The following is a 15,911-nucleotide window of genomic DNA, read 5'->3' on the forward strand; positions in this document are numbered from 1 at the left end:
CACTTCCATCTCCTTCACATATATCATCCCATTTAATTCACACAAAAATTATTTAAGACAGGCTCAGATACATTAAGAAATTTGCTCAAGATCACACAGCAAGTGTGTGGCTTTACCATTGGTTCTAACGCCAGCCCAGGCTCTTGCTGCCACAGCACAAAGCTGGAAGCAAACATGTTTAGAAAAGATGTCAACGTCAGGCTGTGTCTAGAAGTACATCTTTGGTGGGGGTGCTCCGAGGTCTGCCACCCCCCAAAGGGAAAAGGCTTTTGAAAATAGCACATTCTATTCAGAAAGCCGACAGGTTTAGACAGAAAGGGACACCCAAATCTCAAGATCCCTCCTCTCTTTCAGGTTTTCTATTACACTGAAGTGGGGAGTGGAGGGCTTCCCAACATGCAAAACGTATGCTGAATTTTATTCAAAAATGTTTAATAAATCAAAGGTACACTTAGAACAAGAAGCATCACACAGCCCAGGTGATAGCTCTTTGTGAGTCTGAAGATCCAAGGGGGCAGACTCGTGTTTTTGCAAAACTGATTGATGGGATGGGAGAGATCGGGGGGAAAAAAATACACTCCCTGCCATAGACAACCACCGAACAGAGGAAATTTAAAATATGAGAGGGAAGATTGAAGCCCTGCTGAAAGATTAAAGAAAGGAAAGAACTACAAATGGGCAGATCAATTGTTGTGTGAAGATCCTGAGGTGTTTAATTCATATTGGGCTGTGCTGTACTTGGAAGTCACACAGTTGTGCTGCACGGATGGTTCTTGTATCTTTCCAAACATCGTAGATGACAGGAGTCACAACCACCAATGACCAACGACCAGGGTTCATTTCAGGTAGAGATTGCCAGCATGTCAGTGGAATTCCCCATCCTGTTTACCCAACTCCAACCTGTGCTCATCAGATCGTAAGGGTTTTGTTTTTTGTTTTTTTAATCAAAATTGACCTGGAATTGACCAAAAAGGGGGGAAAAAAACCACCTTTATTTTTCCTGGAAAACCGACTTAAGTATAATGAAAATCATGCCAAACGATCAGGGTTTTCCTTTATCTTTGGCCAACAAGGAGCTTAGCTATAAATTTGTAGTTTGGCTTATTAACTCTGTAGCATTTATGATTTCCATAATAGCAGTCTGGTTTTCTGCTTGATATTTATTGCCCCAATTAAACATCTGCAATTGCTCCATGGACCTGGATTGGCCTGGCCATGTTTGTGGCTCCAGCCATCTCGAATAGACCAAGGATAGACTGGGGAGGCTCATCCACAGCTTGACTGAGCCATTCAGGTTTCCTGACTTGGATTTTCCAACTAGGCAATGTGAAGGAAATTTCCAGTCCATAGTTGGAGTGGATGCTATGGTGTTTAGATCCCTTTTCACAAACGAGGCCCTTTCTCTCAGCTGCCTGGTGTTGGCTCCTGAAGGCTCTCAGTTGAGCTCCTCTTGGAGAGTTACCCTTACCCAGAGTCGCCTTGACCCAACTTGTGTTCCTTCCATGGGGATAGCCCATGTCCAGTGACACTGGGTGTTATAGGCAACTAATGAATCATCGAATGCTACATCAAAAACTAATGATGTACTATATGCTGGCTAACTGAACATAATAAAAAAAATAAAATAAAGGGTCAGAATAAAGATTAGATCAACTGGAAAATAAAATAAAATAAAATAATAAAATAAAAGGTATTATAACTCCTTTTTGACGGGATGATCCCAGTACAAGGGCCTACCCCATGGCTCATGGCAGGACAACACTGAGGGCCAGCCCAGCTCTAGAACTTTCCAGGCCTCTGTTGTGACTACATGGCAGCCCAAATTCTTCTACCTGTCCTGCTCCCCTCATTCCCCCATGGGCATTGATCCTAAGAGCATTCCCCAACAAACTTCTTGCCCACAAATCTCAACATCTCCATCTGTTTCCCAGGAAATCCAGCCTAAAATAATAGTGGCAGCTGCTGGAGGAGGACAGGGTTTCTGTACTACCCACCTAAGAATATGTACTGGCCAGGATGGAGAGAATGTAGAAATTGGCCAGGCAATGGATAATCTTTGCTTTCAGATATGTTTTCTTCCACAAGTTCTTACGTGGCTTGGAGTAAATGGCAAAACTACCACCCCAAGACCCTGGAGTCCATGCCATAGAGTGGGAGGAATTTCCAACCTGGCTTTGTCTCAAGCTGGGTGACCCGGGGCAATTTATTGAACTTCTCTGAGCATGGGCTTCTTTAACTGTAAAATGGGTCAGTTCACCTTGTGGGGTAGTTATAAAGACTCTATGAGCTTAGGGTTATAAAGGAACCTGGAACACAGAAGCTGCTCTATAAATATTGGTTTTCTTTTACAAACACTTTGGGGTGGTGGACATCTAGTATCTCCTAGGTAAGAAAATGGGGTGGGCAGTACCAACGAGTTTACCGTGGACATGAACATCCTGGGGAGATTTGGGGCAGCGTGGGGAAAGGTTACCCCCCATGCCAAGTTAACAAGGCATCTCCCCTGCTCCCTTCCCTCCCAACCCCAAAGGAGGGTGCCCCCTGGAAGTTAACGGATCAGGCAGGGGTCTTGAGGAGCAATGGGATGAACAGTGGCACTTCCCTGCAGGATGTCTTCTCTTCTCCGAGTAGGGATGACTTTAAGAATTTAATGGAAGGGGCACCTGGGTGGCTCAGTCGGTTGAGTGTCTGACTCTTGGTTTCAGCTTGGGTCATGATGTCTGGGTCCTGGGATCAAGCCCTGCATCAAGCATTATCCTCAGTGCGGAATCTGCTTGAGATTCTCTCTCTCCCTCTCTCTCTGCCCACCCCCCCACCCCCGCTCGTACACATTCTCTAAATAAATAAATAAAATCTTAAAAAAAAAAGAATTTAATGGAAGTCCAGCCATGTGACTCTGAGTGAGGGTCATTACGAGAATGTAACTTCATGAGGCTGGCACTTGGTCTGTCTTCTTTGTCCCCTACAGCACTGCCTGGCATGTTGTAGGTGCCCAATAAATACTTGTGGAAGGGATGAGCAATCATCATTAGTCCCCACACCCGCAAAGTTCTGATGATTCTGGAGCAGGGGGCATAACTTCTGGGGGAACACTCGGAGGGCAGTGATGTCACATCAGTCCAGGCCCCTCCGCTGGTTTCTGGTGTGTCTCCACAGGGCCCCAGGCAAGTTGTGCAATGCTCCAGCTGCATCCCATCACTTTCTCCTGGGTCAGGGCTTCACAAGCCATGGCCTTTTTTTTTTTTTAATTTATTTTATATATACATAGAGAGAGCACGAGCAGAGGGAGGGGCAGAAGGAGAAGGAGAGAGAATCTCAAGCAGACTCCCCGCTAAGCACAGAACCTGACGCGGGGCTCCGTCTTATGACCCTGAGATCATGACCTGAGCCGAAACCAAGGGCCAGACGCTTAACCGACTGAGCCACTCAGGCGCCTGCCGTGGCCCTTTGTTTGTAAATACTGTTTTATTGGGACATAGCCACGCTCACTGGTATAACATTCTCTGCAGCTGCTCGTGTGTCATAGAAGCAGGATTGAGGAGACGCAACAGAAATGGATGGCCAGAAAAAAACCTAAAATTTTTATTATCTGGTCCTTTCAGGAAAAGGTTGCTGACCCCTATCCTAGAGAGAACAAATGAAATAAGGGTTTCCCCCCAAGAAGGGGCTCATTCCTTCCCTAGGTTGGAGACTAGACTCACTGAACACAGTGCCCTTTCATCTCTGAGGGTCTGGGGGCTCAGCAAGTACCATCCCATAAAAAGATTTGACTGATATATCAAAGGCAGCGTGTTCTGCAAAGTCTCTCCCATACCAGCCGTTGCGCTAAGACACCTCGTGCTCTCACGTGTACCTCTCAGTAACGCCACTGCGTGGGAACTCTATTATCCCTACTTTACAGATGAGAAAACTGAGGCCCAAAGAGAATAAATGATGTCCACAGCATCCCATAGCAGGGCTATGGCAGAGTGGGGGTTCTCCCAGGGCTGATTTGAGTCCCAGCTGCTGTTTGTGGGCATTCCTCTGCCTCCCTGTGCTAAAGGCCCAGCAGGAAGTCTGTTGGGACTTCACCATGAATAAACATGAAACAGGTTGGTTCAGGCCCAACCAGTGGTTGCTCTATAAAAACAACCCCGAACCCAGTACATCGAAGAGTGGGTCTCTGGCAAGGGCATCGTGAGGAAGACTTTTCTTAGGATGGAAGAATCAGCCCACAGGCAACCAGAGTCCCAAGCCCACCCAAGGCAGGATAGGGGCTCTCGCCACGGGATGTACCCCAACTCGTGAGAAAATGCTGCGCAGAACTCGGACGGAACAGACTGACTTGATTACAGCTAGACACCCACACCGGAATGAGACCTAAAGACTCTGCGTTTGAATTCAAAACAACAGAGATCCCAGGTAGGTCTGCTCCAACTCCCCAGATAAAGACATATTACACAATAAGCTCCACCTTTTTGTCTTCCTAAATTAAAAGGACTACACATCGTTTAGAGAATGCTCTCCTTTAGGGCTCTGCGCAGAAATTTATTCAATTTCACATTGTTGTGATAACAAGACTGTAGGGAAATAAAGAGACAGTATGTGGGAGGCCCACAGTTATTACACAAAGAGCAAAACTTTTTTGCTTGAGATAAAGGGAAGATTACATGTCAGGGAAATTAATCCGGATTAAAAAGATGGACAGCAGTCGTGCTGAGGTCACTTTCCGTCGACACAGGAAGGAAAGCTGCTGGTTTGTTTTCTGAGACTCTGTCCACAAAGCCAGAAGGTCTCAAGTTCACACAAGGCTGTGGAGGGAGAAAGAGATGTCCCAGTCACATGAGTGATGCAGTGATTGACTTAGGTGAAAACTTCTCTTTCTACTTTCTACCGACAGTACAGGTCCTGTGAAGTCCCCAGCTTAAGTTTGGAAAACAGCAAACTCCTGGGTGCTCTGCCTCTTTGGCCCTTGCTCTGGGGTCAGATAACCAACAACAGTGTCCCCAGCACCTGACATGGGTGACCTCCTCCGCAAACATCACCACCTTCACTGCCTCCCAGGCTACGGAAACCTCCCACCCACAAGGATTTCTGGTCCATCACCTTGTTTCCTTCTTTTTTCACACCTGTCACTAACCAAAATGAACTTGCTTACTTTTTCATTGTCTACCTATCTCCAGACAGAGCGTGTGTTCCTTAAGAGCAAAGTTCATGTCTGCGGGCTCGGTCCCTGCGTCGCCAGCGCCGGGCTCACAGCGGATCACTGGTGCATATTCGACAGATATTAATGTAGTTTTCACGCACAGGTTGGAGTGTGTTTAAAATTTCACAAATACTTTAGTTTTTCACATCAAGTTGGCTCTGCTATTTTAGGGGTCCTGGTTCTAAGGTATCCAACTGTCACTTTAACAAAGTGGTTTTTCATTTAAGGTATATTTATTGAACACCTACCATGGGCCAGGCAAGTGCCAGGCTTCTTTGCTAGGAATTCGATGGTGAGCAAAATAAAATGCCTGCCCTCAGGAGCTTTCAGTCTGGTGGGGACAGCGGGGAACAAGGATTAATGAAATAGCAATGCAGGCACAGGAGGGTGACCTCGGTAAGGGCTAGGAAGGAAAAGCACATGCAGGGCTTCTGAGAAAGTCATGTCTGTGCTGAAGTCAGAAAGCTACATTATGCACTAACTAGGTGAGTTAACTAAATAAACTTGCTAAAGAGTGATTAGGGTTGGAGTTAAGAACAGAATTAAGGTGGGAGTAAAGATTAGGGGAAGAATAGGGTGAGTCCAGAGAAGAACTTTCCAGAAAAAGGGACTAGTGCATACATGTGTCATAGACGGCAGGTGGATGTTGACCAAGAGTGAGTAGTTGACGGCTGTCTAAAATAGCTGGAAACAAAATAAGTAGAGAAAAGAAGACAGATTTGGAGTTATTTAGGAGATAAAATGGCATGACTTGATTTGTCCTACAAGGACATCTGGTGCCCGAGGCATTGATTGGCCTTCTCCTGGGCTGGTACCTGGGGGCGGGGGGCCCTCCATGGCTAGCAACCTGGCTTCCAAAGCCAAAAGAAGCCACTGAGCTGTCCGAGTGCATTATGGCCCCAGGTGAGCACCTGCCTTGGTTGGCAGCAAGGTTTCAGAACTGGGATTCAGGACTCAGGACGGAGGATTCCTGGAGCCCTTACATAGATTACTGTGGGCAATCAGGTGATTACAAGAGCTCAAGATGATGCCTATTAAAGAAATCAATTGTGTTCCTGAGAACCCACGCTTCATAGGTAACGTTGCTTTATATAGCTGTCCCTGAAACCAGTGTAGCTAAATAAGGAACAGAGAGAACAACGGGCCCCAAATATGAGCATCGTGATTTCTTCGCCCTCTTGATCAAAGAAAGACTCCAATGAAAGCAAAAAAATAATTAAAAAGTAAAAACCTTATGTAATGAGATTTAAAAGAAAACTTTTGAAGCCAACAAGCAACCATGGGCAATGCTTCAAAGGGCCCAGAATCAATGTTTGTCAATAGCAGGTTTGCATCCTTTATCTTTCATGAATAGAAAGTGTGATGTTATTAGGAGCCCATCCATGCCTTAATTCTGTTTGAGATTTGATGAATCAGAACTCTGTTAACATTCTGTCTGAATCAGCAATGGCCACGGCCCATAGCAGAAGCCTTACCCGAACCCAGGCTTTCATCCTGCGACTGGGATGGTCCTTATCTCTCGGACCTCCTGCACTGAACCCTCAGCAGCCCCCGGGGTGCACCCAGGGGCCGGGGCTCTTGAACTCTGCTACTTTCTTTGGAGACTTTCTCCCCAGAAAAGAAACCACCCCATGACTCAGCCTAGCTCCAAAGTCACCATTTGTTTAATCAAGATAGTTGGTTTGCAAAACATTAAACATTAAACAGTATTTGATGCCTAGTTAATAATTGGCATCCTCTTCATTTGCTCCTGAATCCTTGGAGTCTGACATTTTCCCACCCTAAAGGCATAGACAACAAAAGAAATTGTGTGTCAGGCAACGCAAGAGTTCTTAAACTGCATAGATGCTTGCCAGAATGTCTGACCTCCATATTCTGCTGTTAATGGTTCTGGCAGGAAAGACAGCCATGGGGGTAAGTTTCCTTTCAAATGTCTGTAGTTGAGAGACTGAGGTTATGAGGAGAACCAAAGCAGCTGGGCCAGGAGTGACTAGAAACTTCAGTTGTGAAGTTGAATATGGCCGGGTTGTAAGAGTCAATGCATGCCTGTAATGTTGGTTGCTGTTGAGAAGTCTGTTCCACGAGACCATGTAACTGACTTGAGCCCTCTTGGAGCAGAGTGTCCCTGAGCGCCTTACAACTAAAGGGACCGGGGCAAGAAAATCTGCTAAGACAGTGGGCTGGGATCTGGCGTGGACCTTAGAGAACTGTTTGAGAAGGCTTTGAAAGCTAGCGACTCTCTTTGTACCCCGTTGATAGACCTACACAGTTTTCTAGCCATTTCAGGCAACACAAGGGTAAGATCCCCTGTGATTTGGCTCTAGAGGAGAATCTTGCTGGTTGCGTATGATCCTGGCAACAGGTTTACTTAGATGGATTCATTTTGGAGAAAGCTTTGTGGGTAATACTGTTTCTCCCTTTTCACAGGACCCTAGTAGATGGGGCAGGGAGGGGAAGCAGGGGCCCAAGGGAGGTGGTGGTGAGCAGGGAAAGGAAATGCCATCTGAGGGTCTTGCATAGGGATGCTCGGCATTTGGGAGCAGAGGGCTAGAGGAGAGGTCAGCTCCTTCTGTGGGCCACTGTGGTCACGGACTATTGGCTGGATCTTTGTGGGCACAGGAGAGGTGCCATCAGCAGAAATAGAGCCTCCTGGAATTCCCTACCAGATGTGGTTTAGGCATGAGTGGGGTTGGGAGCCAGCGCTTTGAATCACAGCTTTGCCACTTTCTCGCTGTGGAATATTGGGCAAGCAACATAATCTCTCGGAGCCTCAGTTTCCTCTACTGCAAACCAACTGATAATCTCTCACTGATCTGGGGAGGGCCATGGCTGATTGAATGAGGTGATGTATTGGCTTTCAATAAATGTTAGCTCTTTTCCCTTAAAATTTACAGAATGAATACAACTTCTCTGTAAAATCAGAGAATGCCCCGCTTTGTGCATGTGTGTGCGTGTGGGCGGGGGGGAGTGGATAGAGAAGCAGCAGGGGATGGGAACTGAATTAACAGTCATAACCTCTTTATCTTGTGAAATACCTTTGCATTTTATTTCCCATTTTACTCCATAGAGCTTTTCCTGTAGGAAGCAGGTTCAGTTTCAGGTTTTCTGATTAGATACTTCAAAAACAAGAGCCTCTCTTCCCTTTTCGGTAAACCGTCCTCAGACCCCTACTTTAGCCCCATATTAACCTGTCAAGTGTCTCACCTCTGAGAGAGTTTTCTTTTCCAATGATGACTTGTATATGTGTGCTGGGGTTGCAATTACACATTTTCAAGCCCCCCCCCCCCCCACACACACACCTCATTTGATTGCTTGTTGGATGTCTGGGGCAGAGACCCAGCAGAAACAGCACAAGTCTAGAGGAAGAGGGGGCAATTATCAGAGGCCCACAAGGGGCCCAGAGAAAGTACCAGTTGGAAAGAATTAGAGCCTGAAGTTTGCAGGCAAGGAGAGAGTTGATGCAGTCTGTTTGAAGTTCACAAAACGATAATGGTCCCCAAAAATCCCTTTTTTGCAGGCCCCGGTGAATTTTTAGGGTTAGCAATGAAATTATAAGTCAATAATGGATAAAAGAGAAAATATGAGAGATAGCCTTCAGGCAATGAGCTTAGTCAGTTCCAGAGAGAGGATTCAGGGCTTTGGAATGTTTTCTTACCCCAAATGTGTGCCAGACAGGTGGTCGGGAAGGCGGCTTGCGTTCCACAGGCCAGGCCACAGACATCCAGGGGAAAGTGGCCAACTCGCTCAGATGCTTTGGAGAGTTCGGGGGCATCATCGGGGGAAGGAGCCACACAGCCAGATGGGCTGGGCGGCCTCTCCCACCGCACATAGCTAAAAATACTAACCAATTGCTATCGTTTAATGAGAAGTCCTGTGAGCCAGGCTCTGTGTTTTCAGTGGATCAGTTCATCTCAGGAAGGACCCTGAAAAGTAGGAACTGTTATTGCTCCCATTTCACAGAGGAGAAGATGGACAGCTTGGCTTCACACCCCTGGGAAGTGGCAGAGCTGAGCTCTAGACTATGGGATGCTGTCCACTGTCTGGACCAGGTCTTTTGCCTGGACCCTGGCTAAAGATGAGATCTCTTCTGTCCAAAGAGCTTCAAGGGCATGGTCCTTTGTGTAGGAACAGGGAGCTCTTAGACCAGGGGTTTATGTGCTGGTTGGGGTGTAACAACTCCATGTGCCTCTGGAACTTTAGAGAAAAGCAGTCACAGGGCCTGTGATCACTATCCTTTGGAAGGTTGTATGGACATATGAATTTAGGTCATGGAGCACACCTTATAATGCCTTCTCTCTGAGCTCATCTCTAACTTAGATTTTTATTCAGATATCTATGATCCAAAAAGGTATAGGTCAAATGTGATTGCTGTCAACATCAGAGCTTCAGCCATAGGTTCTTCCTGGATGGGGCTAGATTTGGTTTTCCTTAATGAACACCTGTCCCCAGCACAGCCTTGTATGGTTGTCCCCATTTTATGAGTGAGAAATAGATCCAGAGTTATTAAACTAACTTCCCAGCCAGGATTGAGGCCCAGGTCTGCCCAACTCCTTCCCCATTACAGGAAGCCCACTCAACTGTGAAAAGGAAGGGCACCACCATCCAGGGCTCAGAAATCTCTTCTTGCTGTGGTTCTTGGGTGATTTGGGGGTGCCACTGGGCTTGGCCATAATAGAATTTGACCTCTTCCAGGGTCAGAAGCCAGAGGACAAGGCTTGTTCAGGCCTGCCCTACTTAGCTCGGCCCATCTCCAGAGAGGACAGAAGACAATGGCCCCTCCTCTCCCCAATGTGTTTGTTCCCACTCCTGGACTTTTTAAACCCTAGAGTTTGGATTTAAGAACTCTGGAACTCTAGCATCCTCTCAGGTAGAGCACCACAGACATTTTTGAATAGGCCAGAGTCTGCAAATCGGCAACTTGGGGTACATTCGGCTCACAGCCCAAGTTTTATTTGGTGGGTAGAAGGTCAGCCTAAGAGTATTTGAATTTCCTTTCAGTTGCTTGGTGACATTTGCAAATCAGAACATTTCACATAGAAATACAAATTCCCAGCTTCTCTTGAAAACCAGACATTTTAGTAACATGGGGCTCACATTCCTGTTTGGCACCAACCAGATGAGGGGCTGTTGCTCCCATTTTTAGAAGAAATTCAAGCCCCCGAGTCCATAGACCCTACCACTTTCTACTTTGACACCCTTTTGCTTGACAGATGTACATTATCTGCCAGATTCTAGCTTGGAGAGAGAGAGAGATAGAAACAAGACAGAGCCCGGCTTGTCTGTTACGATGCAGAAACAGTGTGGATGTTGAAGGATTGGAGCCAGTTTTGGATGGTCAGGTAACTGGGTTCAATGTCTGATTAATTTGAGCATCCAAATCTGCATGCCCCCCAGGACTAAACCAGGCCTTTGATGGGAAGATACAAGCCACCCCTTTCTAAGCCTCAATGTTCCAGGATGTCCAAGTCTCTTTCAGACCCAGGAGGGATGTCCTTCCCTCTTGCTGGACCCACACAGAGTCTTATGGAAAAGAGAGGGACTGAATTTCACTGCAACTTCTCCTACATTTTTTTTTTAACTGATCCAAAGCACAATTCCAACTCATTAGCTTTGGTGATGTGCACTGGTATTTAAGGAAATCAGGTCGCGGGAAAATCACATGTATATATAGGCACAGATATATTTATATTTTAAATTCATTAGGGTTCCCTAAAGGCAAAAGCCATGCTGCTGTCACAAAGAAACAGCATGGCAGAATATTCGGCAGCCAGGATTTTAAATAAAACATGCTTTTCTTCATAATTAATATAACAAGGTTTTCTGGCTTAGGACCTGGCAAGGATCCCAGGAAAAATGAAGGGGTGGGGGTTGGTGTGACATGCCTCTGACCAGACGAACAAATCCCAGGAAGAGGTTATGCTTAGTGAGCCCTCCTCAATTATGTCCACACTTTGCAAAAAATAAAAAGAAAGGAAGGAAGGAAGGAAGGAAGGAAGGAAGAAGAAAGAAAGAAAGAAGAAAGAGAAAAGAAAGAAGAAAGAAGCAAGAGAAGAAAGAAAGAAAGAAAGAAAGAAAGAAGAGAAAGAAAAGGAAGGAAGGAAAAAAGAAAGAAACTCAAACTCATTGACAACAGTGGCTAATAATCATAATCATAGTGGCAACCATTTATTAAGTTTATTAAGTCTCTACCATATGTCAGCTATCCTGTGCCTACTGTTTATGATCTCATGAAAGGTTCCCGAGAGCCCCATGAGTTAGGAGCCATGTCATCCGCATTTGACAAATAAGAAACTAAGCTATAGAAAAGTTCAATAATCTGCCGCAGATGGCAGCCCTGGGGGGTTACAGAGCCGGGATTCAAACCTAGGTCTGCCCAATGCCAGTTCCAAGCTCATGACCCCTGGGCTAGAGATTGGCAATGTCAGGTGCTACTCAAGAACAGAAGAGGAGGTTCCGCATGGTGTGGAAGCGTCAGAGAGTCAGTGGTCTCAGACTCTAGCTTCGGGCAGGAGACAAAGTTGCTCCTACCCGGAGGCAACTTCCACAGTCCCTACAGTTTTTCTTTCTAACACCAAAAGCATCGAGGCTTGCCAGAGGGCTAACCAATCCGTTCAGTGTTGTCAAACCTTACTCATGAACGAAATCTTGCTAAAGCCCAAGCCAGTTTCTTAATATGTTCCTTAAACATACTTATCTTTTCTCTATCTTGATAGATTTATTTTTAAAGGAAATTGTCCCTACTATAAATGGGGAAAAAAATCACAGAAAATGATGTCATTGAATTCTTACCGGTTACACTTGTCACACGGATGCTCAGAACCTCAAGCCTGCTTTCTCCTTGTGGGGAGACTAGCAAGAGGCGGAGAGGATAGAGACTTACCAGCTCCACCGAGTTTTTCTTTGTGATGGGTTTGGGAGGGTTGACAGTAGAATTAGGAAGGGAGTGACCGCCTCCTGCTGTGTTTGGTGTCGCGCCCTGGCCAAGCACCACCCAAATCAGCTTGGGGATCCCCGGTTCCACACTAAAGAAAGCACAGCTTCAGGGCTGGACTGGGTTCCCATCAGCGGGAAGTTACTTTTCTGAGCCCCTGAGCTGTTTGCTGAGGCCAACTGGCCAAGGTTAACATGGGGAATTATGCCCATGTGGCTGGCCTCCGACCCATCCTATTCTTTTATTTGTTCATTTGCCTTTCCAAAGGTCTTCCAACTGCATTATCACATCCAGAAAGGAGTGTTTTTATCCATTTCTCACTATCCTGGATGACCTTACTCCCTAACCTTCAGTCCTCCCCAATTCTTTGCAAATGCTACACTCCCCATGAGCAGCCGCATCCCCTTGAATAAAAAACATCAGGACGAGGAAATTTTTACTTTTACAATTGGGGAAACCGAGGCACAGGGAGATTCAACACCTTGCACAGGAGCAAAGATCAGCCCACAGTCTCCTTGGCCAGGAGCTTCATGCCTAAGGCAGGTATAAACAAAGCGAGGCTGAGGGTAAAGTCCCCTGGGTACTGGTTGAAAATTCATGTTCTAGGCCTACTCCAGGACTCATGGACACCTAACCTCTGCAGATAGGGCCCAGGAATCTGAATTCTCATCCAGCTCTCCTGCAAAGAATGACAACTGCCATGGAGCTCCTCCCTCCGCCCCACCCCCTCTCTGCTTGTCACATGAAGTTATAGTCCAGCCCCCACTTACCTGGGCGGGCATCTGAGTGGGCTCTAAAGCTCTGAGCTTGAAAGCAGAGAAGCTGTACAGAGTCCCTCTGAGCCAGATACAGGTGACTGACTTCGGATCAAAGAGGTCTGGTCTTGAGTCCCTCCCCTGCCCCAATCAGCTCATGTCCTTACAGGAATACTTCACACACACACAAACACACATACACACACACACACATACACACCCTGGGCCTTAGTTTCCTCCTCCATACAGGAAAGCTCTAGACCTGCTCTTCTCAGCAATGCACCCTTGCTGGTCACTATGGTCCTGCTTCACCCAGGCTCCCAAGAAGGAAACCACCCACCCAGAGCAATGGCCAGGGCTTTCTTCTTTGGCCTCCATAATTTCCCCTTGCCTCCTTGCCCTGAGCTTCAGATTAAAGCAAAGCCACAGTGAACCTGTCGATTCTGAGACAGCATCGTGCAGCTTCTGTGCTAAAGTAAGAAAGGCAAGATTCCTTGTGACCGAAAAAAAAGACCGAGTGGCACCACTTTGACACCTATTAGGATGGCTAGAACTTTTTAAAAATGGAAAGTAACCAGGGTCTGTGAGGATGCGGAGAAATTGGAGCCCTCACGCGTGCCTGGTGGGAATGTAAAATGGCGTGGCCGCTGTGGAAAATAGGATGGTGGTTCCTCAGAAAGTTAAGCGTAGAACTATCCTAGCACCCAGAAAATTCCACTCCTAGGCACAAGCCAAAAGGATGGGAAGCAGGAACTGAAAGCTATTTGGACACCAGTGTTTACAGCAGCTTTACTCACAACAGCCAAAGACGTAAACAACCCAAGCGTCCCTCAACACACGAAGGGGTAAACAAAATGGATATACAAGGAATCCGACTCAGCCTTCGAAGGAATGAACTTTTGATATACACTACCAACACGGATAAACCTTGAGAACATTATGCCTCGTGAAATAAGGCCAGTCACAGAAGGACAGATGCTGTGATACCACACATACGAAGTACCTAGAATAGGCAAATTTAGAGACAGAAAAGAGAAAACAGGTTGGCTGGGGGCAGGGAGGAAAGAGTAGTTGTCTAATGACTAAGACTTTCTGTTGGGGATGATGAGAAAGTTTTGGGTAAAGATAGCGGGGATAATTACACACAATAGGAATGTGAGTAATGCCACCAAATGGTCCACTTACAAATGGTTAAAGTTAAAAAGTAGTGTGTTATGTGTATTTTATCACAGTTTTTGGGGCCCCCCCCCCCGGAAAGGTCTAAGTGGCTTTGCACAACTGTTAATTTCGTCACCTAGTTTGTCTGGAGCAGGAGATAGAGTGGGGGGTGTATGGGGCAATACTTGGGCTGGTGATCGGAACCCTGACAACCTCTGTCCTCTGTCACCACCACCTCTCACCCTGACCTTGAGCTCTTTGTCCAACAGTGAGGACTGGCCTGCTGAACTGTGCACTCCTGTCTTTGGCCCGCCTTCCAGCTCCATGGCTACATCCTCACCTGGCCCCGGGGCAGACTTCCCTCCCACCCAGCTGCCCTCAGGAGGAATGCAATTCTTCCACGTTGATCTACCACCAGGTCATGGTAGAACATCCAAGGAGGAAGGGATGGTGGGATTACAGTCCCCAGTTTTTACCCACCAGGGGAAAGGTTTTTCTGTTGTTGGTTCATGCTAAGCCAAGCTTCAGGCCCCAAGGGACAGGTCTAGCTCCCCATCCCCCCTCTTCTGCTTCCCAAGCCTGGGATTCATCAACTCAAGAGTTTTAGCCTCTGCCTTTTTGTTTGTTTTCCAGAAGATTTAGAATTCTGAAAGGTTAGAGGAAGAACCAGAATTGAAATAATCTAGGAAAAGATTAAATTAGATTAAAGAGAGGCCAAAACAGATTAGACTTCTATGCTCTTCACCCCTAAGGAGATTACACTGTAAATCAGTAAGACTCAGAGACAGTATCTTTCTCTCTGGCCTCTGTCTTTCCCACTAACCAACCTTAGCCTAGAAGACCCTAGAAGATACTAGAAGCTGCTATTTTAGCCCATGTTGAGATGAGGAACACAAGTGGTGGAAGAAGCAGGCAGTGACTGGCGTGCCCCTTGAGCTGGGTGGAGATGTGTGTTGAGATGCGTTAGCCACAGTGGACCAGCCGAGGCTGGAGCTGACTTTTGTACCTTCTGCAGCTGTCACTGGTGCCCAGTGGCCCTCTCTGTGTCCTGCCAGGCCTGGGCTAGTCTGGACAGGCCTTTCATAAAGCTTTCCAAGGACAGGGGTCTGATCTCATCACCCAGTTCCATGCCCTGCCTCTCTTAGAATTAGGTAGCTCTTCTGTTTCCTTCTTCATTCTTCCATTCCAGTGAATGCTTGCCATGGCTCCCTTATCCCTCATCATAATGGAAATTAAGATCAAGGCCTCTGACGGAAGGCTGGCTCCATTCCATCCTGGCTCCAGCAGTTGACCAGCTGAGTTACTTTGGGCAACTTAGTCTCTGTATATCTGTTTGCTCACCTCTAAAATGGACATAATTATAGAACCTCAATGATCAAGTATTATGTATAATAAGTGAGAGACCAAACGCATGTACAACATTTAGCACACTGTCAGCTCTTGATACATGTCAACGGAGACCACGGTTGTCTCCTCCTTCTTTTTATTCTTTTGCTTTAGGTGTCTTCCTCCTTGGATTTGCAAGTCCCAGGAGTAGGAGTTATATCATTTCCCTGTCACCGTGGAAAAACGGAATGCCATAATGGGATGAAAGGAGGCAAATATTGTGCCTACCCATTCCCCCGGCCCCATCACCCAGATTAGTTTCAGGATCCAGACGGAGGGCATAAATAACCGGCTACTGGCCTGACCTTTCCCACAAGGTCCCCCAGATATCCAGCCTGTGTTTGGGCGGCCCCTTTCCACATTTCACTGCAGTCTCTGCCGGGGGCCTGGTGATTCACAAAACGAGTGGGCCGGCTTCAGATCCCTGGGACCCCCAGACACGCAGCCCAGGCTGCACAGCTGGGTGGCAGCTGCTTCCGACTCCCCGAAAGCCAGT

At 46.8% G+C, this 15,911-nt stretch overlaps 1 protein-coding gene across 1 annotated transcript in view; it reads left to right on the forward strand.

Annotated features, from left to right (window-relative positions):
• The first annotated feature begins 6,934 nt into the window (after positions 1–6,934).
• The window catches only part of HABP2 (hyaluronan binding protein 2), a 32,208-nt gene continuing 23,231 nt past the window's right edge, over positions 6,935–15,911 (forward strand). The window contains exon 1 of the mRNA XM_021699813.1: positions 6,935–7,099. Within this exon, the coding sequence (XP_021555488.1) occupies positions 7,031–7,099 (69 nt within the window). The 5' untranslated portion in view covers positions 6,935–7,030. The remainder of the gene's footprint in view (positions 7,100–15,911) is intronic.

This window comes from Neomonachus schauinslandi, chromosome 6 (genome assembly GCF_002201575.2).
Source record: "Neomonachus schauinslandi chromosome 6, ASM220157v2, whole genome shotgun sequence".
Lineage (NCBI taxonomy): Eukaryota > Metazoa > Chordata > Mammalia > Carnivora > Phocidae > Neomonachus > Neomonachus schauinslandi.